The sequence below is a fragment of the Hydra vulgaris genome, chromosome 11 (assembly GCF_038396675.1).
Source record: "Hydra vulgaris chromosome 11, alternate assembly HydraT2T_AEP".
NCBI classification, from domain to species: domain Eukaryota; kingdom Metazoa; phylum Cnidaria; class Hydrozoa; order Anthoathecata; family Hydridae; genus Hydra; species Hydra vulgaris.
Window position 1 is genome coordinate 9,615,001 of NC_088930.1, and position 24,698 is coordinate 9,639,698.

At 28.6% G+C, this 24,698-nt stretch overlaps 1 protein-coding gene across 1 annotated transcript in view; it reads right to left on the reverse strand.

The window, feature by feature from the left end:
* LOC105843311 (uncharacterized) overlaps nt 1-24,698 on the reverse strand; it is a 47,886-nt gene that overhangs the window by 9,560 nt on the left and 13,628 nt on the right. Inside the window, exon 3 of the mRNA XM_065809677.1 lies at nt 21,645-21,815. Coding sequence (XP_065665749.1) covers nt 21,645-21,815 — 171 coding nt within the window. The remainder of the gene's footprint in view (nt 1-21,644; nt 21,816-24,698) is intronic.

The window sequence follows — 24,698 nt, forward strand, 5'->3', positions numbered from 1 at the left end:
GGAGTAACAGAAATGGGAGCCAAACCTGGACATCCAACAATTTTAGATGAAGAAGAAGAAAAGAAATTAATTGATTTCGTATATAATCGTGCAGCCTTAGGAATCGGATTTGGCCGATTGCAATTTCTAAAATATGCTTTAAAACATAAAAAGCATTCAAGAATGGAACTTCTACAGAAAAATGGTAGCGTGAGATCTGCAAAAGGCACAAAGATTTAACTTGACGTCAACCAGAAGGTTTTACAACCATGAATGTTTGTAAAGTGACGAAATATTTTTCCATTTTTAAAAATGTGTTAATGGAAAACAACCTACTTCAGAAGCCGCAAAGCATTTGGAATATGGATGAGACTGAGATGCAGTTTGATTATCGTCTTGGATAAATAATTGCTAAAAAAAGGAGGTAAGTATCTACAATGTCGTTAACCAGGTAACCGGGAAACAATCAGAGTAACAGCTTTTGTCAATGCAATGGATAACTCTTTTCCACCACATTTTATTTTTAAAGGAAAAACTACTAAGTCTCTCTCAAGTTTTTAATGTGAAAATGCCCCAGAAAAAGTACATAGAGTGTTTCAGACAGTGGTTGGACAAAGCAAGACATAGCATTTCTATGGTTTACAAAGACATTTCTTTGGGAAAATTTGGATTTTTATAAATGTGTATGAATTGTTTTATTCTTAGAATATAAAAAAGCTAACTAAAGTTTACTTTTTTGGTTTTTACAGAAATTTCATTGCCTTTGACCTAATTGCCCCATATGGGGCAAACGAGCACTAGGATTCTTACATATATTTTGGGTTTTTATAAATGTGCATGAACTTGTTTACTCTAACAATATGAAAAAGCACTTGTTCTTTAACTAAAGTTTACTTTTTTGGTTTTTACAGAAATTTAATTGCCTTTGACCCAATTGCCCCATATGGGGCAAACAAGCACTAGGATTCTTACATGTATTTTGGTTTTTTGTAAATGTGCATGAACTTGTTTACTCTAACAATATGAAAAAGCACTTGTTCTTTAACTAAAGTTAATTTTTATTATTTTTACAGAGCCTTGATTGTTCCCGGCCCGATTGATTGTTCCTGGTCCAATTGCCCTGAATGGAGGAAACAAGCGCTAAGATTTTTACATATGTTCGTGATATTTATAAATGTAAATAAATTTGTTCACTCTGACAGTTTGAAAAAGCTCTTTTTCTTTAACCTAATTTTTACGCTTTTAACAGAGCTTTTTCTACTCTTAGCCCAAGATTAAAAATCTCATCCAGTTATAGTGGTGATCTCTATAGAGCTTTAAATATAGATAAATGATGGGTTTAAACCTGAAAATGTTTAAGGAGTAGTTTCCAATATAATGGCATATTTCCATTTGATCGTTCACAAATTTCTTCTCAAAAAACTTCCATCGCCGCCATGCTTCAAACTGTCAAAAACAACAATATTGAAAATTTATTTGATTCTTTAACAATATCTAGTTCATTAGTTTTGGGAAATGCAACCAATATTTATTTATTTAAAACGTTATTTATAGTTAATTTCATACATTAGTTTAAAAGATAAACTAATTAAAATCAACACAATAAACTGCATAGACAATACAAACAAACACAAATATCGTAAAAAATGCCATTAAAAATTGGTAACAACTAGCATACCAACGTATTTAAATAAAACATCGTGCATAAATATCTTAAAATGAAAATAACAACTTCATAAACATTGTAAAAAGAAAAAATATCTTCATAAATACCGTAAAATGAATAAATAAATCTATAAACTTGTAAAAATGACACGATTCGTAGAAATAATAAATAAATTTAAGTTCTAAAAATTTTACAAAAAAATTTTCCCCCATTCCAATGTAAAATATAATTTTTAAACACCTTGAGACTTTTTAAGCAAATGGTTTTATTGTCAAGGGAATTCCGGAGGGAGGTGGCTCGAGTCTTTGGGTGGTAGCATCAACTTATTGTAACATCTAATTGAAATAGTAAACTTTTCTTTATAAATAAGCCCTTCATAAATTCAGTGTTTAAACTATTAAGGGAGCTAAAAACTTCAATCATTAGAAATCGCAAGTTTTGAAGATGGATTCCTAGGTTATTTTCTAATTTTAACATTTTATCCAAAAACAAATCAAATCTTTTATGGACTACGTGGAATGCTTTTTAATGAATTTTATTAATAAGGTTGTCAGTCTATTTTGAGAAAAACATCCAAATCAAAGGACAGTATGAAAAAATAGACAAAATATACGCGTTAAATAATAGAGTGGCTTGTTTATAAGATGGAAAAATTCTTATTCGAGAAAGAGCAAAGCACTTAGGATTACCTTTTCCGCGGAAAAGGTAATAGTATAAAAATAGAATAAAAAGTAATGGTATAAAACGTAATAGTATAAACGGTTATAGTGGTGATCTCTATAGAGCTTTAAATATAGATATAAATTCTGCCTAAATGAATTTAGAAAGTTTTTAAAGAATTTCTAAAATACTAAACATTCTAAAGAAACATTCTAAAAAAGAGTTTAAGAAGACCTGTAAAAGTTAAAAATATATAAATATATGTCAATATTTAATAAACTATTTATTAAATACTGACATATATTTATATATTTTCAAACTCTAATTTACTTCCAACGAGATTGCAAGCAACCACTATTAAGTTATGAGTTACTTTAAAATAGATAATATTTATAATCTTAGACAGATTAGAAAAAAGATTGTATCGAACAACGTTTGTTAAAAAAGATTAAAGTAATTTAGGTATCAGCATGTAGAGAGGTAGCATCTTTTGTAGAAAATGGTAGTGGTGAGAAAACTTGAAGAGAGTGATGATGATGATGATGATGGTGATGACGATGATGATGATGGTAAGCATGATTATGATGATCATGTTGATCATAATGATATTTATATATACATATATGTTCAAAATATAACATGAGTTTTGAAAAAAAAAAAAAAAACTTTAGAATGTATAAATTTTTATGCAGCCTCGGTCACAAACCCGGCTATATTTTATCAAACCCGGCCCCGGTCAAATATCAACCCCGGTCGTTTATTAACTGACAGATAATACTAACAGTAAATTAATTAAGTTAATCTATTAACGAAATTGAATTGTTTTAATTAAAAAAGAAAATATTATTTTATTCACATTCATTACAAATAAATTCCATTGTTAGACGATAAACAACAACACATGTAATGCATGACTAATCAGAACACTTTTAACATGCAAGTCATTGGTTATCTAAGCTACTCACCCAAAGGCTTTCACAAGAATAAAAAAGACAATCATTAGATGCCGTAATGCTATTTGATGTTTGAGGTAAATGTGAGTTTCTGATTGATTCTTTGGTTTTTTACCTTTTTTACCTGGTGGTTAAGCCGACTGACTTTGTTTCAATCTTTTTTCCTTTCATTTTTTATGCATTTTCTGATTTTTAATTAGCAGTAGCAATCTTTTTTGCTCTCTAGGAAATTTCTTTGCAACTTGTTTCTCTTATTTTTTCGTATTTTTGTTGCTTGTTCAGCTTTATCGAAAGCTATGGCATCCGCCGAAGTCATGTTGTAATCAGCTGGTCGCTTTATTCTCTCACCTTTTTGAGTTTTTTTATCTAGAATTGTTTTCAATTGATCTCTAGGCATATTTTACACTGATTTGTTCATATTTTTCCAACTTGTTGAGCGGCATAATTTAAAGTATCAAACCATTTGAGCAAAACCTCACAATTTGACATTTTTGACGGTGTGTTTTTTGTGAAAATGGACAATTGATAAGGATTTAAAGTTTGGTGATCTTTATTTATTGGATTCATTGGAGTTTTGCTCATCGGTTACTTAGTGGATTATTAGTAGTATCTGCAATCAATGGCTAGCCGATAACTTTCCAACATATGATATAGTGACTAATCGTCAGCTATCCCCTTTTAGCGCCTGCCACTAAAGGCCCACAAAGTTGACAGCTTAAAATACTTTTACAGGTCTTTTTAAACTCTTTTTTAGAATGTTTCTTTAGAATGTTTAGGATTTTAGAAATTCTTTAAAACTTTCTAAACTCATTTACGCAGAATTTATATCTATATTTAAAGCTCTATAGAGATCACCACTATAACCGTTCATACTATTACGTTTTATACTATTACTTTTTATTCTATTTTTATACTATTACCTTTTCCGCGGAAAAGGTAATACTAAGTGCTTTGCTCTTAGTATTACCTTACTTCTTTTTACCCACCCATAAAAATTTTTAGAAGCTGCAGATATGAGTTTTACTGCTCTTTCTACCAATTAGGAATTGTTTGGCAGATCAGTAAGAGACAGTTTATTACCAATTTGAGTAGCTTGTAGTAACTCATTTGAAGACACAAAAACTGAAATAGGATGCTCAACCTTTATCGAAGAAACCTCAATTAAGTCGGTCCAAGCATCAGCTTTGAAATTCAAAGGCTTAACTGATTTAGCTTTCATTTTAAGCTTGATATCTGAATTAATTTTCCTAGATACCTAATTTGCAGAATTTGATTACAAGCCCGATGACTTATACCTTCATCATCTAATAGCATAGCATAAAGGAAGTTTTTTTTGACAGCAGCAGAAGTTACGCTGAAGATTTAACAATACAATCTTTTGAATTTTGTTATCCTGTTTGTTGATAAACTGTATTATTTTATAAAGAAAGCTTTTTAAAAAAATACTTTTTAATTTCATTCTTTTTTTCACCTATTTTGGATATAACATGGGGAATTAGTAACTCAGTCTGATGAAGCAAACATCCTACCCTTAAGTTACAACCAAGCTATCATCCACACCAGCGCCAGAATATGTATTGCCAGGAACTATTGCTTATATAACGCTTATAGAAAGATTGCTTACTATAAAAGAACATGTTAAGCACGGCTGCTTTAAAGTGAGCTTTACAGCTTCTTGTTTTTTTTTTAAAACAATCACCTAATAGGTGTTACTAAATCTTTTTAAACTTTTAAAATATTAGAGATGACTTTGTTCTGTAAAAAGAATATAAGCACCAATAAAATGTTTTACCATATGACATTAAACGAATAATTAATAACTTGCTCCGATTTTAGATAAAACGCGCCAAATGCTGAACTTGACTAAATTTAATTAATTTGTTGTCACTTTTTATCAAAATAAATTTTTTTTTTTGGATATTTATTATTAAATATACACATTGTAAGATCACTTTAACTCAAAAAGAAAATTACTTAAACCTGATTCTTAACTGAAACAGGCAATATTTAAGTCAGTAAAGCAAATCGCTACTTTTTTACTCGTAAAATATTAAAGGTTACGTGATTGTTTTAAAATGTAAACAAAAATTTACGCTTAAAAATAGAAAAATTTTTGCAAACCAGCGAGTTTGATATATTTCATAATATAGCTAAAAAAAATATTTTTTTGATTTTCATATATATAAAGGATTGCAATTTCAATAACTTGGTGCCATTAGCAAAAAAATTACAATTTGGATTTAATAGTGATAAAATTAAAAAAAGAAATGCATTTAAACTAAATTTTCTTAAAAAATTAGCAAAGAGCACCGAAAATCAGATAAAACAGACATTCATTGATAAGTGTTCCAAATTTTAACTATCAAGCATGTAGCTATGTTTTAACATCTTAGCTGTCCCAAGACAGGTTTTTTTGTAAATATCTCTAAAAACAGAAAAGTGATCACAAATAATTGGCAATATTTTAATGTTATTTATTTTTATTCCGCTTAATGTAATTATTTATTTAACAAGGAAAGATAAATCTTTTATATTTTTGTTATTTAAAGATGAAAGCGTTTATAGGAAAAAAATACTATTAATTTAAAGTTTGTGAATTTTTATACTTTTTATGCGGAAATTTTTTTTTTTGTGATAAACTCGTGACGTCAAGCTCGTTTTTATATTGAATGAAACAGCTGTGAATGACCAGAAAAAAGATCATTTTCACAAAGATGAGATGATATGCATATTTAGTGGTTCGGCTCAACTCAGGGTCTACATTACTCTTGTATTTCATAAAATAAACTAATGAATTTTTGTCTTTTTAAAATAAATCATCATAAAAAGCAAGCATATATATTTAAAAAGATTCATTATGCCGATCGGTAATAATTGTCTTAATGCATTAAAAGATGGCGGTAAAATATTAAAGAGAACAAAAATATTCAGAGTACCAAAATTAACGCTGAAAGATAAGATAAATGGATGTCGACAATCAAGCTCTGAGGCAGGAAAAACAGTGTGCATGGGTAGATTCATCAGAACACTGGCTCCAATGGGTTTCTTGTCATATATGGGGATTTGAAGTCTGTTTTTGCATCAACATGTGCATAGAATGTGCTTAATTCAACAAAATATAATAAAGCTTTAACACTTTTTACATTGGCGAAATCGTCCCATAAAAAGCGAAATTGCGCCATATAAGTGTGTAATACAAATCGGTGTTTATGAGTATAAATAATTTATTTTTTTCGAATTTTTAAAAGCGGTCGAACTAAATATAGTTTATTCAATATTACTCATCCGCATAAGAGACGTCTGAAATTTATTATACTAAATATTTTCACAGGGCCTTCATTATTTTTTTCTTAAATTATGAAAAAGTTTTAAATGCATTTTACTGCCCTTTTCTATACAACATTTTAATAAAAGCTATTATTGATTTTTCTTTTGATATTATGAATAAATGTGAAATCATGGTATGGATACTTTACAAAAGTTTTATATTTCTGTGGTTTACTGTCTTGAAGTATGTGTTTAAATATCAATAGCACACTGAATTCTACAATCTCTTCTACTGTTTCTTTTCTACTGAAGTTAATTACAGGTTTTGATTTTGTTGTTGCACTGTGTATAACAAGAAATGTTTTTGATTTATCTCTTAAATACACGATAATTACACGATTGTGCAGGCAAGCAACAATTATATTTTTTATACTTTGAATCTTATTCAAGCATTAAAAGGTGTTGTCTCCACTTAAAAATATTGTTGATCAGCATCTTTAAATATGCTTTGAACAAGCCTAAAAATTGCAGTTCCAATTATTTTAAATTGGTATACACAGTTCCTTTGCTAGACCATTAGAGTACTGCGCTCAACACTATGCTCGATAATATAACTTTAAAGTGTTATAGAGCACCTGTTTTTTCGTTTCTTCGTTCTAATCTTTAGTTTCTTTAAAAACGATTTCAGAAATTCAGTGTTTTTGTTTTCCTATTTGAAAAGACCATGTACCTTTGAATGCCTAGTATATAACAGACTTACCAAATCCTTTACCAAAGACTTGATTAGGCTTATTTATTATTGCCGAACCAAAGGCGTTATTACCTGTTGGAAATTTGATTGAATTTCACTCAACTAGCTGATTTTTGAAAATGATACAATAATGTTTTAATAACAAGTTTAATACTTTCAAGTTTTTTAAGTTTAGTATAAATACTTTTGAACTGTGTTTTAGATATTTGTGAACTGTGTTTTAAATATAATTTAAATATAATAAAAGTACAATTTGGAAAAAATGCCTAATCTACCTTTTTGTTAAAAAACTATTTTCATAACAAGACATTTTTGTTAAAACATTATTATGCATTGTACAGTTATTACAATAAGTTTTTGACTCTTGGTAAGCATTTTTAAAGGTTTACAAAATTATATTAAAAAATTTTCACTTTAATTTTTTTTTGCAAGAGAGCGTTAGGATGCAAAGGTCTTTGTCAGTCGTTATGATACTTGTAAACGCGTTTGTTCCCAGGTAGTTAATAATAAAAGTCTTTTGCACCTTGTAAGTTTGATTTTTGTTACAAACAAATTTATATATATAGGGGAACATGGGGTAAGATGACGAATGGGGCAAGATGACAACCTACAGTTATCTCTTAAGCAAAACTAAATATAACAGTTGACTTTAGCTGAAAGGGAAGTAGATTAGTTTTACTAGATTTATCGATGGTTTCTTTTTAAATATTATTTTTGTGACGAAAGTTAAGTATTAAAAAGTTTTTCCGACATTGAGAAAAAAACTTTTTATCCTCGTTTTACTTGATTTATTACATCGCTACATCACCAGCTAAAGGTAAGCGAGAAATTTTTATTTAATTTGATGAAACTGGAAGCCATACAAGAAGTATTAGGCTATGATAATTTGATTATGTACTGATTCTGATTCATTTTAAAGATTGTATTAGCCTGGGGCAAGATGACCGGGGCAAGATGGGTTGTCCGTAATCTATATTAAACGGTAGTTTACTTGTACTGATTGCTATTCTTGTATTGTTCAGTAATTATTTTATTACGAAATACAATATTTGTTTGAAAATAGCTTTATTTTGTTGCGTTGGAGTTTGCTACAAACTGATTACTAGGTTGTTACTGTTACTTTTTGCATTGACCGATATAAATGTATAATTTATTAGTTTTAAAAGTTACACCTTTATTTGTATTACTTTTTTAATAAAAAAGAATTTGTGATGATGGTTTTTGAGGCGTTTATAGCTTCATAGAGTTTTCTTTTCTTAAAGTTTTAAACTTTGTTAACTCAAATCGTCATCTTGCCCCGTATGCGGGGCAAGATGACGGTTTGAGTTAACATCGTTTAATGAGTTTTTCCTTAGCTATTTTCTACTTTTAGAGTGGTTTTTTGATACATCAGTGACGCGGAATGATTTTTTATCACTTTTAAATCAAGTTTTAATTTTTGGGACAGATATTGACTAAGATACAGGCGTTTTTCGAAACGTTCGTCATCTTGCCCCATGTTCCCCTATATATATATATATATATATATATATATATATATATATATATATATATCTTTATTTTATAAAAATGTTTCAATATATATATATATATATATATATATATATATATATATATATATATATATATATAGATATATATATATATATATATATATATATATATATATCTTTATTTTATAAAAATGTTTCAATATATATATATATATATATATATATATATATATATATATATATATATATATATATATATATATATAATATATATATATATATATATTTATATATATATATATATATATATATATATATATATATAAACAAAATTAAGCTTTAAATAAGTTAAATTTCGGAATCCCACTATGATTGTATAGCTTGATGATAGCGCAAAATTTAGATGCACAAGCGATTACGGGTTACATTCCCGTAAGCATACTTTGAAACACTACACAGTAGGGTGGAGTGATTTTGGAATCAGAACTATAGTAACCCTGGAGTAAATAGATTATCAAAAAATAATAATAAAATGTATAACATGTACTTGCTAATAATGCCTGGAAAATGGCTGGTTCACAAAAATGTACATTTATTTAGACTTAATCTATTTTCGAGGAAAACCGCCATTTTTTGATTTTTTTTCAAAGTGGGCATGCGCATTGCGCATTGTTTTGTTGTTTTTAGATTTTTAAATTATAATTTATTAATAGCAAAACAATTTATAGAAAAAATGCCTAAGAGCAAATCCAGGAAAACTCGTTTGGAAAATAGTTTAAAATACGGAGGCCTCCCATCAGAAATGCCTTCAGCTGATCTTCCAACATTTCGTCAAGTAATTCAGTTTTTTTATTTTACTGAAAGCAATAACCAAAATATTTCCAAACAGAATCTACTAGAAGAGGTTGAGAATTCTCTTAGTACTTTGTGGAATAAAGTAAACCCACGTCTACCTCTTCTTCAGAGAAATTCAATCTTAAGAAAATTAAGAAATCTTTTTGAAAGAGTAAAATCTATAAACCGAGGACGTTGTAAATCTAAAAGTAAGGAGTATCAAGATATGATTTTAGATAAACTCTTTGATATATCATCATGTACTTGTGAATTAACGACTGTTTTATGTAATGACAGGGATGTTAAGTCTAGCATCATCAATTGCCAAGTAGAGCACATCTTGTGTCTTTGTAAAACTAGAAAGGTATTTAATTAAATTTTTTATATATTATTGTATATATTAGAATATTTGTTGTTTTAATCTGCAATTATTGTACTAAGAATTTTTTATTATACTTTGATTTCACTTCAATTAAACTGAAGTAGTTGATTATTTTTAAAAATTATATTTAAGGTCCCTTCTGAAGACAGGGCATATATTCGTGACCAGAGAAACAAGATTGGTCCAAAAGGTATTTATCAGCTAGGAAAGGCTAATTTAAAATCTGGTACATTTACTCCAGAAAGGTTAGGTCAAGTAGAGCTTATAGATCATGTTAAATTGCCTTATGCTCATAACTCATTGATTTATTCTGGTCACATATCTGAAGTTTCAGCATCCGATCCAGATGTTTTGGTAACATATATATGTATATTTGTATATATATATATAAATTATGTTATAATAACCTACAAATGAGTACTCAATGTTCTTAAAGAACAGAGCAATAGCAAATTAGTAAAAACACTTATCTAATTTTTTTCTTAAATAAATTGTGTCACCATCTGTAAGTTTATCAGGAAGGTTCCTGACTATAATAATAGAATATAAGAAAAAAATTAAATGCGTTTTATCTAATTTATATATATACATATATATATATATACACATATATATATATATATATATATATATATATATATATATATATATATATATATATATATATATATATATATATATATATATATATATATATTGCAAACAGCACACTGGGGCAACGATAAAACAGCTTTGTTTCAACGATTTCAACACTTTTTAAATGTTGGCCCTACAAAATGTGCTGCTTGAGATATATGGTTGTTTTTTTTATATTTTAAATACTAAGTATTTTTACAGGTAAATGATTCTGAGGAAGAATAAAATCCATTAAAAAGTTCTCAATATAATTTAATTAAACTTGATAGATTTGCAATGGAGGCTGTCAGGTATATAAAATTTTCATACATATTGAGTTTAGATGAGAATTTCTTAGATATACTATATTAAAAGTATGAAAAAAAATCATAAGTTCATTGTTCATCCCCAGTAGGAGAGGAGAGGGTGAATATAGAATGTTAAGGGATCACATTTAGATAATATACTTTGCTTTTTCAGTTTCGTTTATTTATTTCATAGTTTCTTATTTGTAGGTATGATGTCTCATCTTGTGCTGCAGCTGCACTAGCGAATGCTCTACTTCTAGATTATGGAATCATTAAACATGGAGATTTGAATCAAGTTGTAGATCGAAGCAAAATTGAGAGGTAAAAACTATTTCATTATATAAGTTAGACAAATATATCTCTTTATTTATTAGTTTATATAAATGCTTATTTACAAACCATTTAATATGGTATTTTGCTAAATATAATACTTTGAGTTGTTTTATAGAGAGAAGAAGAAAATAATGTCAAGATATGGTGATCAACATGATAATATTTTAAGTAACTTGGTGTGTTTGGGTGTTGATGGTAAAGATGATAAAAATGTTCTTCAGTTTAAGGATGTCATTGAAAATGGAGAAACTCGCTTGTCAAGAGTTACTGAAAAAGAACATCATTTAACTTTTACTAATGAAAATAGTTTTAAAAATGGTTCATATCTCTCTCATAAAAATCTTTCATCAAATGGTGCAACTGGTTTACTTCAAAGTGAAGTTGTATATAATGTTCTGTTTAAATTCAGTACAAGCTCTTCTTCTTGATAATACAAATGTCAACACAGGTTTCAAAACTGGAGTTGTTGCATGTTTAGAAAAGAAATTAGAAAGAAAAATACACCTTATCGGATGTACTTTGCATCACAATGAACTTCCATTTCGAAAAGTATTCAAAATAGTTGATGGCAGTTCAAAGTGTCCAAATAAATTTTCAGGACCTATTGGAAAGCAAGTTTCTATAGATTTCCATCTTAACCCACAAGTGAAGTTTACCAAAACTGATACTCCAGTGGAGATACTAAATATTCCCATTGAAGTAATTAATGATTTAAGTCACGATCAAAGACTATTATTTGAATATTGTCTTGGAATTTCTAAAGGATTTGTTAATCCCATATTTTTTAGAAGAAAAATTGGTCCACTAAACAACGCAAGATGGTTGACTTTAGCAATTCGAATCATGGCTTTGTATACTCGCACTGAAGCACCAAGTCTAGAGCATGTAAGGCTTGTGAATTTTATTGTACAAGTGTATGCATACATTTGGTTTCTTATCAAAAGGTCTTCTAAATTTATGGATTCTCCGAGTATATTCTTTAAAATGACAGAACAGATAAGAAAGCAAGATGAGGAAATACAGAATATTTGTTTTAAAAATCTAAAAAAAAATTCATATTGTCTATTGCCTGAGAACTTTTTATATTGTATGCTTAGAGATGAAGATTCTAACATAAGGGAACAGGCGTTATTAGTCATTAAAAAACTCAGGACAAGTAAAGATAAAGAATGCCGTGTTACAAATATTGCTAATGTTGACATAAACTTTCAAGCAACTTCTTGGACAGAATTAATTGACTTTAAGAAAAGCAGTGAACCAGCATCAACAATATGGTTGAAGGATGACCAAATCGATGCACTAATTGCAACTAAAGAAGTTCCGAACTTACCTGAATTTCCTTCTCATGCGCAGAGCATAGAACGCGCTGTCAAATTAGTTACAGAGGCTAGTCACCAAGTATATGGCAGGGAAGCTCGTCATAAATATATTTTGACCAAACTAAAATCCAGGGAAATTCGACCACATTTTGAAACTAAAATAAATAATTTTGTTATGCATTTGATGTTAATAAAACATCTTTATATGAATGTACTTGCTTTTACTTTTTTGATTGCGAGGAATATAAAAGTGTATTTAGGATTTAGGACCAATGCAGTAGTAGGGTAGTGGTAAAGTGTTCGACTCACATTTGCAAGATATTTATTTTAGAAATATTTTGTATATGCTCGTCCCTTTGGCAATTGAAATCTTATATTCATGAATTTAAGTGTTTATAATGTATATAAAGTGTTTATAATGTAAAGAACAATTAAAAAAACAACTTAAAAACGTGTTTGGATTTTGGTGATGGTATCCATGACTATTTTTATTACCACTAATTGTACTTTAAAAAACTAAAAATAACTTACATAAGTAAACTTTGTATATACAGTTAAGTATTTTTAAGTTTGCTGTTTAAAAGTTGATTGCATTTTATATTAATAGATGTGCGTTAAAATGAGGTATAAAAACTTGCTAAAAATAAATTAAATGTTTTAATGAGTATATTGCTTATATACCATTATATTAAATAAAATTTTTATAATTTATTATTAATTTATTTGACCATTTCATTATGAATAAATTTATTTGAAAAAATAAACTTTTAAATGGTTTTGCTATTTTTATTAATTGTGATTAAAAATCATTTCATAAATTGAAAAAAAACGTGAAAATTAAGAAAAATTGCGTTTTTTCGCATTTTTTCAAAGTCGATTAAGCTTGCCATTTTTTATTTTGGATAGCTAAAATTTTTCATGAGCTCATATTTTACCTCGTTGAACTTACTCCCGGGTTACTAAAGTTGAATTTCCAAAAAAGTATGAAAATCACTCCACCCTACTACACAGGCTCAGAATAGGCAGAAATATGAGCAATCTGATTCGCTGATTTTGAAAGAGAGGCAAGTGCGCTTTTGTTGAAAAATATAATTAAAATCAAAACAAGCAGATTTTCGAAATAAATTTCAAAGTAATGATAAACTAAGTTTATCAATACAAGTCTTGTGTTACTATCAACACAGAAAATTAATTTTATTTTAGTTCTCATCAGAGTATTTAAAAGGTATCAAAATACAAGAGAATTTTCACTCGTAAATATCTCAAAATGTCAATAAAGTTTATCTTGGTGATTGGGATTTTATCTGTTGTTAATTTAAAGAAATGGAAAAAAAAATTTTGTTAAAGTAAATTCGAAAAGATCTATAAATGTGTTTCTCGTAAAATATAATGTCCTTGGCTTTAAAGCATCCTCAAAAACAAAGTTTATATGCAATTGATATGCAGCTGCACGAGACTATTGGCGAAGAACTTTATTTATAAATTGATTTGTATGTAAATTACAAAGAGTTAAAAATTAAAGAAAATTTGTCTATGTTTTGCAAAACTAGCTTACATGTTTCATGTCAATATATGAACTCTAATAAGATTTTATTTTCATGTTTTGTTTCAACCTTAGTTTTGAGGAAACTGATATTTTTTTTAAATTACATAACTCTAATAAAACTTCGTCTTGAAACCATTAAACACTTTTCGAAGGTTTAGAAAAAGTTCGGCAGACTACATTAACTTATATATAAAAGATAACAATTGGATATTAATACTCTATTTGAAATTTTTAACAAAAAAAGAAAAATTTATGTTTGTCTAGTGAACAGTAATTTTTTGTACTGTTACTTATAAACACTGACATTACAAGCAAGAAAAAGTATTCTAAGTCAAATAATTTGAAAGTAAGTCAAATATTTTGACCAAATAAATATGAATTGTGGCATCAAAAAATGCAAGTTATTTGTTTTTATTGTAATAATTGAAAAAAAAAAGATAAAAAAAGAACAATATTTAGTGGTAAAAATTAAATATTTTAATGAAAAAAGAGTAATCAAGAAAAGAAAGAAAGATTTTTAGAAAAAAAAAGTCAGTTGTCATGCTATGTGTTTTTGTTATTATAAAATGTTTTTGAATAAACTCTTGTGATATTCAACGTGAATTTGCATGTTTTTTTTTTCTACCACTTTACCCTTCTTAATAAAGATGTGGTACAACGTTTTGTAATCTGTTAATAGGTAATCCTGCGTTTAAAGCTAAATTGTAAATGTGAAAAAATTTCTAAAGGTGTTTCTCGTCAAATGGAATGTCCCTATTCTATGAAGCATACTCAATACAAAGTTATCTGCAATTTGAAAATTTAACAAAAGAAGTAATATTTGTTTTGCTACGGAACAGTTTTTTTGTATACTTACATATAAGCTTTGATATTACAAGCCAGCAAAGAGTATTTAATTTTTTTATATCATTATTCAAGAGGTATTCACAGAAATTCAAAAAAAGCACTTTTATTGGTTATACCAAAAATAACACAAAGAAACTATTTATAAAATTTGGAAATACGGAATACATTTTATAAAGTTTTTTTTATTTTTCTTGAGCTGACAGATTGTTTTTTCTTCAGGAGTATTTAATGTAAAATAAATTGATAGCATAATAAACATGAAATTGATCGAAATCTGTTGCTTAATTTAACATTATTTACCATTAGTTGCTATTAGAGGGTAAACATTTTTTACCAATTATAAAATAAAATAACCAATTTTTTTTTTCAGGTTCATAGCTAAATATCAACAAACATGTTTTATATGCATTGACTTTTGAAATTGAAATAAACTACAACATGTAATTTTTTTGTTTCTACCTTTTACACTTAGTTCTTCATAAAGGTGTGGCAAGTTAAGAGTTATTCCTTTTTAGTAGTCAATTAACTATATCAAAACACACTTGTTGACAACAAGTTATGGACTTTTTCTTATGGTTTATTATGTTACAAAATTTTGTAATCTTTTATTACTAAAATACTTAAGGCAATCCAAATGAGCTCTTGCTTACAATTGCTTTTACTTTAAGAGTGTTGCAAATTACCTGGGTTAGTTATAACAACCAGTAAGCATTATTCTCAAACCTAAAATGTTTTAGTAAGTTATTTAATTTATATATGAGAGTAATTAGTGTAACGTTCTGAAAAGAAATTAGGGAATTTAAAAAAATATTTTTCTATGATAGGATTAATCGATAGGATTAATTGGGAACTTAATGTGAGAGAAATCATACCGAGTTATCAATATTTTATGGATATTACAAGATAAATTATAAAACTGTTTTTAAAAAATCTATCGTATGAAAATCAAAGCATAGTCAAGCTTCACTATCTGGTTATTAGTTTGTTACAATGGTTGTCTTTTTTAAGTCTTTGAGTTATAAAAATCATTAGGAAAACCAACTACTTATTTTAAATCTTTTTTTTTGAAAAAATATTATGAAAATTGCGGTTGTTTTGAGTTGTGAAGTTTTGTAAAAGTATAAGTACTATATTTTACAGATGTCGATAGAAAAATCATACTTTTTATGTTATTATTATTCGATTTTTTAATGCAATTATTCAATTTCACTTTTATTATCTTGTAAGCTTTTTGACATTTATTTTGATTTTAATATACGCGCAAAAGCCTCTATTTCAAAATCAGCCAATCAGATTGCGCATATCTCTGCCTATTCTGAGTCTGTAGGGCAAAGAGCCCTAATAATGGCCGGGTCTTATTAAGAGCCAAATTTGGGTCCGTTTTTATTGCATTTATTTATTTGGCGGAACATTTATCTAGTTGTTGATTGTACTTTTCTGTTTCTTTATTATATCTATGTTTTAATCTAACTTTTATAAATGTTTTTTTCAGTCTTGATTTTAAGGAAATCTTATTTTTCTCAAGGTTAATTTAAGTGAATATTTTTTGCCGTAAAAAGTAATTTTTGGTTTTTTCATGCAACTTTGAGACATATTTTAACGCAATATTCTTTCAGGTATGTCTTTTTGGTTTATTTTGATCTGTTGTGTACTTTAATATTATTATGTAAACTGTTTTGTTAGTCAATATACGATAGGCAGAAGCATCAATATAACCTAAACTCCCAGATTTCAAATAGGTCTCAATAATAGCCATTTATTTAACCAAATAAGAGCCACGGCTCCTATTTTTAATATCGATTTATTACGTGGCTATTATTAGAACAATAGTTTAATTTATTGTGTATATAGTTTAAACACAAATTGTGCCACAATAAATTAGACTTATATGTCCTTATTATAAAAGTTCTAATAACTTATATGTCCTAATTGTATCCTTATTATAATTATACTTAGTGTTTATACATGGTAAAGTAAATACTGATTATAGTTAATATAAGGCTTCTATTAACTATAATCAGTATTTACTTTAACATGTATAAATACTACGTATAATTAGTATTTACTTTACACTATTTATTATAACGGTTTATTATGTCTGCAAGTATTTAATTTGTTTTAATGTTTGTAAATATTTAAAATAATGGTTTGTATTTTATAATTTATATAATACAAATAAACAAAAATTATTATGATTAATATTTACTAGCTACATAACAATTTAAAATATATATATTTTGTATATTTAATTTAATGCTCACTAAGTATTATGTATTATAAGTATTATGTTGTATTTAACCATTGTACTTATGTATGCTATTTCTGTTACATTGATGTATAGGTATTTATGATAAGCATACTTTATGCTTGTATATGTATTTGTTTGTGGTATCTGTATATAACCTTACAAAAATCTAATGTAAATACATTATCATAACAATGTAGTCAGTATTCTATATCTTTAGTTAATTTGAGTAATTATGGGAAGAATCACGAAAATCGCAAAAAAGAATAACAAGATTAAAAAGAATACTGCCTCTGGTTTTAATTCAAAGTTGAACCAGAAAGTGACAAATGTAAAGAGATTTCAGTGGTCCAACAGAGATATGAAAAATGCAGTTGCAGCTGTTCAAAATAGTTTAATGTTGCAACGAGAAGCTGCAGCACAATTTAGTATTCCTCGGTCAACCCTTGGTAAAATAAGACAATTCACTTCATGGTGTCAAACCCGGACCTAGTCCAATATTATCAATGAATTTAGAGCTAAAACTTGTTGAATATGCCGCAACAAGAGTTGAACTTGGATTTGGAAAGAGACAATTTAAAAAATATGCATTAGATTTAGCCACAAAGCACAATTTAAAGTTTAAGCGTTCAACTCCTTCAGAAAAATTGTGGCGCTCATTTAATCAGCGACATAAAAATTTAGTTTTGCGAAAGCCTGAAGGTATTTCATCAGTCCGTCATCAATGCATGTCTATGCCAAAAGTTACTAAATATTTTTATTCGCTGCTTGAAATTTTAAGTGACACTTGTGCCCTTTTAAAGCCTTCATTAATTTGGAACATGGATGAGTCTGGGCTACAGATGGATTTTAAACCTCCTAAAATAATTACAAAAAGAGGTACAAAATAACTTCAATCTCGCACATCTGGAAAACGTGAAACCATAACCATTATTGCTGCTGTAAATGCTGCAAGTGGTTTAGTACCTCCACATTTGATAGTAAAGGTAAAACGGCTAGATCTCTTCATTCTTTTAATACTGTAAATGCACCATCAGGCGCAAATTGGAGTTTTAGTGAGACAGGTTGGACAAAGCAAGGAATCGCAATTCTTTGGTTCACTAATACTTTCTTTCCAAATATAGGTAGAGATAAGCCACAAATTCTCATAGTAGTTAATCACGATTCTCATAACTTTGTTGAGTTATTTTCTGTAGCAATCGAAAATAACATTTATATTGTCGAAATGCCAGCGCGTTGTTCGCATTGGCTCCAGCTTCAAGATCGCACAATATTTGGTCCTCTTAAAACCTATTATAATCAAACATGTCATGAATTAATGAATGAATATCCTGGAGTTACTATTGACAAGTCAACTTTTTGTGGCCTTTTTAAGAAAGCCTGGGATCAAGCTCTCACAGCTGCTAATATTATTTCAGGGTTTCGATAATGAGGCATTTTTCCATACAATCCGTCTGCTGTTCCAAGCATAGCTTACTTGCCTAATTCTGTCTATTCCATACAACAACAACTTGACTCAAGTGATCTGCTTGAATCAAGTCTGCATCCAATCAAAACTGACACTAAAATAACAAGATCAGAATATGCAATGGAAGAGGAAGTTGATTTTGAAGTAAAATAAATTAATAAACCTGGAAATATGTCTGAATCTTAAATAGATAATAATTTGATAAACCTTGACAATATTTCTTTGATATGGGATACCCATTTGACTCATGAGCAGTTTACAACTTTTAATTTCTGTATTCAAAATGGCTACGACATCCCAGATCCCTTGTAAAAATTATATAAAGAATTTAAACTGAAACATATTTCATGTACAAATACCATTTTAGAAATAGATGACTCTGTTCCGATGCCAAATGAATCTACAGTTACTATTCCATTTCTAAATGAAACTTTTATTCAGCAAGTTCCTGTGCCAAATGAAATAACTGGGCAATCTAGTTTTTTTCCAAATAAAAACACTAATGATTGTAATAAGATACCAATTAAAGCTATTGTTCAGCCTAGTCTGACACCAATTATGTTGTGTACAAACCATTCAAATAATGATAGTGACAATGATTTTTTGCCTTATCCAAAGATATATACTATCAAGTCAAAAGAAAATCGAAAAAAGGCTCGAAAATATTTTGCATTAACTTCTCAAGAAGTAATGCAATCTAAAGTAAATGACGAGGAGAAAAAAAAAGAAAGTCGCAGCAACTGAAGAGAAAAAATTGAAAAAACAAAAAGAAAAAGAAAATAAAGCACAACAAAAACAGGAGAAAAAGATACAAAAGCTATCTAAAAAAGCTAGTTCAGTTAGAATGAGAAAATTCAGTCCAACTCCTAAGATATTGGAATTCAATATCTCTTCAGATAATCAAATTATCTGTATTAAAGTACCAGATAATGCAAATGTAAATAATGATATGTAAATAATCGATAATGAGCAAATGTAAATAGATTATTATCAACAGATTATTATCAAATTCATTATCAATATATTGTGAAAACTTCTTATTATTATTTTAATATTATCAAAACTTCTAACTTATTGTAAAGTTTTTTGTACATATATTGAAAATTGCATTATTAAATGCTAGTTGAAATCTTATAACAGCTATGTGCTAAAGCTATTTTTTTATTTAAAATTTGTTTTATGCTTGATTTTCTATAAAAGTAATTAAAAAGTTTCTTAACTTATTTTGTATTTCCTTTTTGATAGACTATCTTTTTATGTGAATAACAAATAAAAACTGTTTAAGTTTTTTTGTTTAATATCAACCAAAATAATATTTTTAAGCGAAGTATAGAATATTTTACTTATAAAAAAATTATCTTGGTTTGTAGTTCTTTAAAGTAGATCCTAGTTCATTATTAGGCTTTAATCGTCTGTCTAAATAATACTTTTCGATATATAAGCATTCTTAGATATATTGATTTTAGGTAATGTAAGTGGCTCATAATAGGTAACGTTTTTTAATTTGCTGGCTATTATTTGGTCTACCCGGCCAATAATTGGTACAAATTTAAAATCTCAGTTTAAATACATTTTTATCTAAATTAAAAATGTTTTAAAAATAAAAAAGGTTTGTATAAGGTGTAGGCGTTGGTCATTAATAAAGCAGTATAAAAAAAAATTCACCATTAGTTTAAGACATCCTACACGACATTTTATAAAAAAATTGTGGCCATTAATTGGTCACTTTGCCCTATAGGGTTTCAAAATATGCTTCCCATAAACTGCAGAAATTTTTTTACTTTTAAAAAAACACGTTGCATGTACATTCGTCGTCGGCATTCCGACGTCGCATAATGCTTATATTCGACGTCAAAATATGCTTATATTCGACGTTTCAAAATATGCTTCCCGTAAACTGCAGAAATTTTTTTACTTTTAAAAAAACACGTTGCATGTACATTCGTCGTCGGCATTCCGACGTCGCATAATGCTTATATTCGACGTCAAGCAACATTTCATTTTCCAACGTAAACTCAATGTTAATCCGATGTCGCCCCTGAACGTCAACCGTCTTCGTTTGCCCATTAGGTATTATTTAACCATTTATCAATGCCAACGATATTTAACCTTGATGTCAACTTAATTTATGATTATAATTAGGGTTAAATTGCAGAATAGCGGCGTAAATTCTATTAAATAAATTTATATTTAATTAAATTATCTAATTAAATTATTTAATAAATTAAATAAATAATATATAATATATATATATAAGTATATATAAAATTTATTTTATAGTAATAAAAAAAAAATAATAATTTATATTCAATGATTTTTTACGTTGAATGCAAATTGGAAAAGTACTTTGGAACAAACGGGAGTTTTTATTTTTAATGGAAATAACAATAAAAACAAAATATTTAATTATGTAAAACTATGATAACATTAACGATGAAATAAATAATGACCATAAAAACCTTAAATAAAAATTTAATAAAAAAAATTCAAGTAACGACTTAAAATCTTTTATGTTGTTTATCAACATTTTAATACTCTACTGAGGAGTATTAAAATGTCGAGTAAATGTCTACTGTTTAGGTCAAAAAGAAGATCCAGACATTCAGAATCAGTTTCACACTAAGTATGTGCCAGGATTTTTGTCAGGATAGAATCGTTCCCAAGTTCTAATTAAAACTAACGTCAAAAAAGAAATGTCAAAGATCCTCATTTGTAACTAGTATAAATATAAAAAAATTTAGAGTTTAAACCATGCCTAAAGTTACATCTTTAAAACACCACGAAAATCTGGACTTTCTTCATTGTTGCTACCAGACTTTTCTTTAGAGATTACAAGTTTGCTTTTAAGACACAAATAAAATGCTATATTCATTTAACATTCCTGCTATGAGATATCGTTTTAAAGGTCGAGATATCGTTTTAAAGGTCAAAATATACACAATAAAACTAATATTTAAAGTAATTTATAAAAATACTTACAAATGCAAGTTAAAATCATAAGTTTTCCATATTTCATTCTACAATTAGTTTTCTTTATACAATGTACATAGTTGATTACAAAAAGACAAACATAAAGCAGTATGGAAAAGCAAGTAAAAATATATTCTTTAATAGGAGTAATTCCGTTTTCACTAACTTGCTCAGATGTTGCTGGAAAGTAAACAATAAGATAAATGTAAATTAAAAACAAAGGCAGATGAAGAAAAAATGAAATGCTAAATATTTTTAGCAACATTATTAGAAAGTGCCGTTTATGTATATTGGTTTTAGTTTAGTAAAAAACCCTACAGTACTATAGATTTTTATGCATTTTTACTTACATGTTATACTTTAGTTTAGTAAAAACCTTACTGTCTTATAGATTTTTATACATGGAGTAACAATGTTCTAATGAAACCTGTTTGCTCCAAAAAAATATTGCAATAACATTTGAATGATCTATTAGTCTATTATTACTTTGACAGGTTTCTATAATTATAACAAATTTTTTTAAATAAGTTTGTCTTCAATACTTTACCAAATTATTATTAATGAACATTTCCAATAGCAACAAATGAAATAGAAAATTACACATTTTTTTTTATTTTGCTATCGAGAATGTTCATTAATTATAATTTGGTAAAATATTAAACAAACTTACTAATAAAAAGAGCAGGGATACAAAATTGATAACTTTCGAACATTAAAATTTTATTAAATAAAATTTTTAATCTATTATCTATCAGTGATTATAAAATTACTTTAAACGGATCTCCAGTTTTGAGGCCAGAACTCTAACAACGTCACCACGACTGCACTACACTGCGCTAATACGCTAAACTGCACTACTACATTTAGTCAGGCCAGGTGTATGGTCTTCATGATCACTGCTACTGATAACATGTAACCCAGTTCATCCTGCTCCATTTCCTGCTGCCTTTTGGGATTCGTTTTTTAAGCAAAGGCTGAAACAAGCTTGTTTCCTGTCATCATTACCAGTATTTAAAATTGGTACTAGTATACCAGTATTTAAAACATGCCTATAGTAATATATGCATATATATTATTTTTTTTTTTTTTTGTATGCGTCTTTTATATAGTTTGAGGTGCCTTAGTTACTGTTTTAGCTCACCTTTAATCTACTTTAAATTTATGTTTATGTTCTGTCTAAGCCTCTGGCGCGGTGTTCGCTTACCCGTAAGTTGCTGTCTGTATGTTTGTGTTCCGTCTGAACCTCTGGCGCGGTGTTTACTCATTCGTAAGTTATTTTATGTATGTATGTGCTCTGTTTAAATGTTTAGTTTAAATCTGTTTTAATGCAGTGTGTTCTCATTAACTGACTAGAAATTCCAACTATTAAACCTACGCTCACCCTTATCTCTAGTGTTTTGTTGGGTGTATTATTTTTCCTAATGCATTTCCGATGTTTTAAGGTGCTGTTTGCAGGAAGTAGCTCCTTTTAATTACTCAGGTCAGGTTCGGGATTATCACGATCACTCTGCTACTGGTATTATGTAACCCAGAACTACCTCCCCCATACCCTGTTACCTTGTAGAGTGTGCTTTTTTAGGCAAAGGCTAAGAGAAACAAACTCCAACTTAAAAATCCCTTTCCCTGGGGCTCTTGGTTGAGTAAAGGCTAGAGATGGTGTCTCGATAAAAATACTCATCTTGGGCAGATGTTAACTGCATTCAGCTACTGTCTTGTAGAAGGCTTCCTAGACAAAGACTTTAGGGATAAGAAGAATAACTCTGTTGACCAGTCTCGAACCCTTCTTCATCTATTAGGCTGGCGTAGATTTAAACCTGTGTTGCATTGTTTCCTGTCTAGTATGATGAACGCTGGATCTTCTTGACTCTACTCATAGGTTTTTGCTTGTGCCTTCTAGATAGTGACTATGCAATTCTTCCTGTTATCTTTTAATGAGGGTACAGCTCTAAAACTCAGTTTAATGGTTCTGAGGCCGGCTGATAGTAAGGTTTCCTAAACTCTTTGGTAGCTCTCAGAGAGGCTGATTCCATCAACAGCTGCAAAATATCAGTATTAACAGTGCCATGTTGTGCATAGATGGTGTCCCTGTTAATCCTTTTGATGCGCATTGTCGAAGCTACATAAGGAGCCCTATGTTACGACTTAGGGTTAATTAACAGGACTGAGAAAATAGCATAGCTCATTGCTTGAAAGGCCGAGCTCTATGTATGAATGAGTCAAGTTTTTTTTAAACTTAAATTATGCCAAAAGAAATTAAAATATTAAACATAAAAACCATCCCTACCATCTAGCTGTTTTAATATACCTCTAACTAATATTCGTGGTCTGCAAAGCAACCTTCCATCAGTTGAATCTTACCTCTCGTAAAATTCACCAGACTTTCTTGCTCTTAATGAGACTATTTTAAATTCTGCTGTTCCTTCTTCTAATTATAGTGTTGATGGGTCATTGATTTGTATCATATATATGATTTGCAAAAACTCCCATAGTCACATCCTTGGTCTAGGGGTATACATATGCATCAATTTACTTATTTGTTGTGAAATCAGATTCGAATCCTTTGAACATTCCTTTATGTATTTCCGCTTAGCACCTCTTCACTTTACCACCTTTCTCTTTGTTCTTTATCGTTTTCATTCTTCCAGAGACTGCATCTGATCAAATTAACCATGCTCTCTCTCTTTACCCCTCTGCCAATATTTTCGTTATTGGTGATGCTTTAATGCTCATCACACTGAATAGCTTGGCTCTAATGGCACTGACCCTGCTGGCACTAAAGCCTATCCCTTTGCATTTTTCTTACCCTGATAGTTAACTTTGTGACTCGTTTTCCTGACAACCCTAATCATTTGCCTTCACTCCTTGACTTATGTCTGGTCTCTGATCCAAGCTTGTGTTCAGTTTCTCCTTATTCTCCCTAAGGTGGTTCTGACCATGCAATGATCTCTTTAAATCTTTCATCTCGTACTTCATTTTCGGACTCACCCTATCATCACCCTACTTACTACTACCCTAAAGCTGACTGGGATTCTTTTCATGATCTGACCTACGGCATGTGGTCCA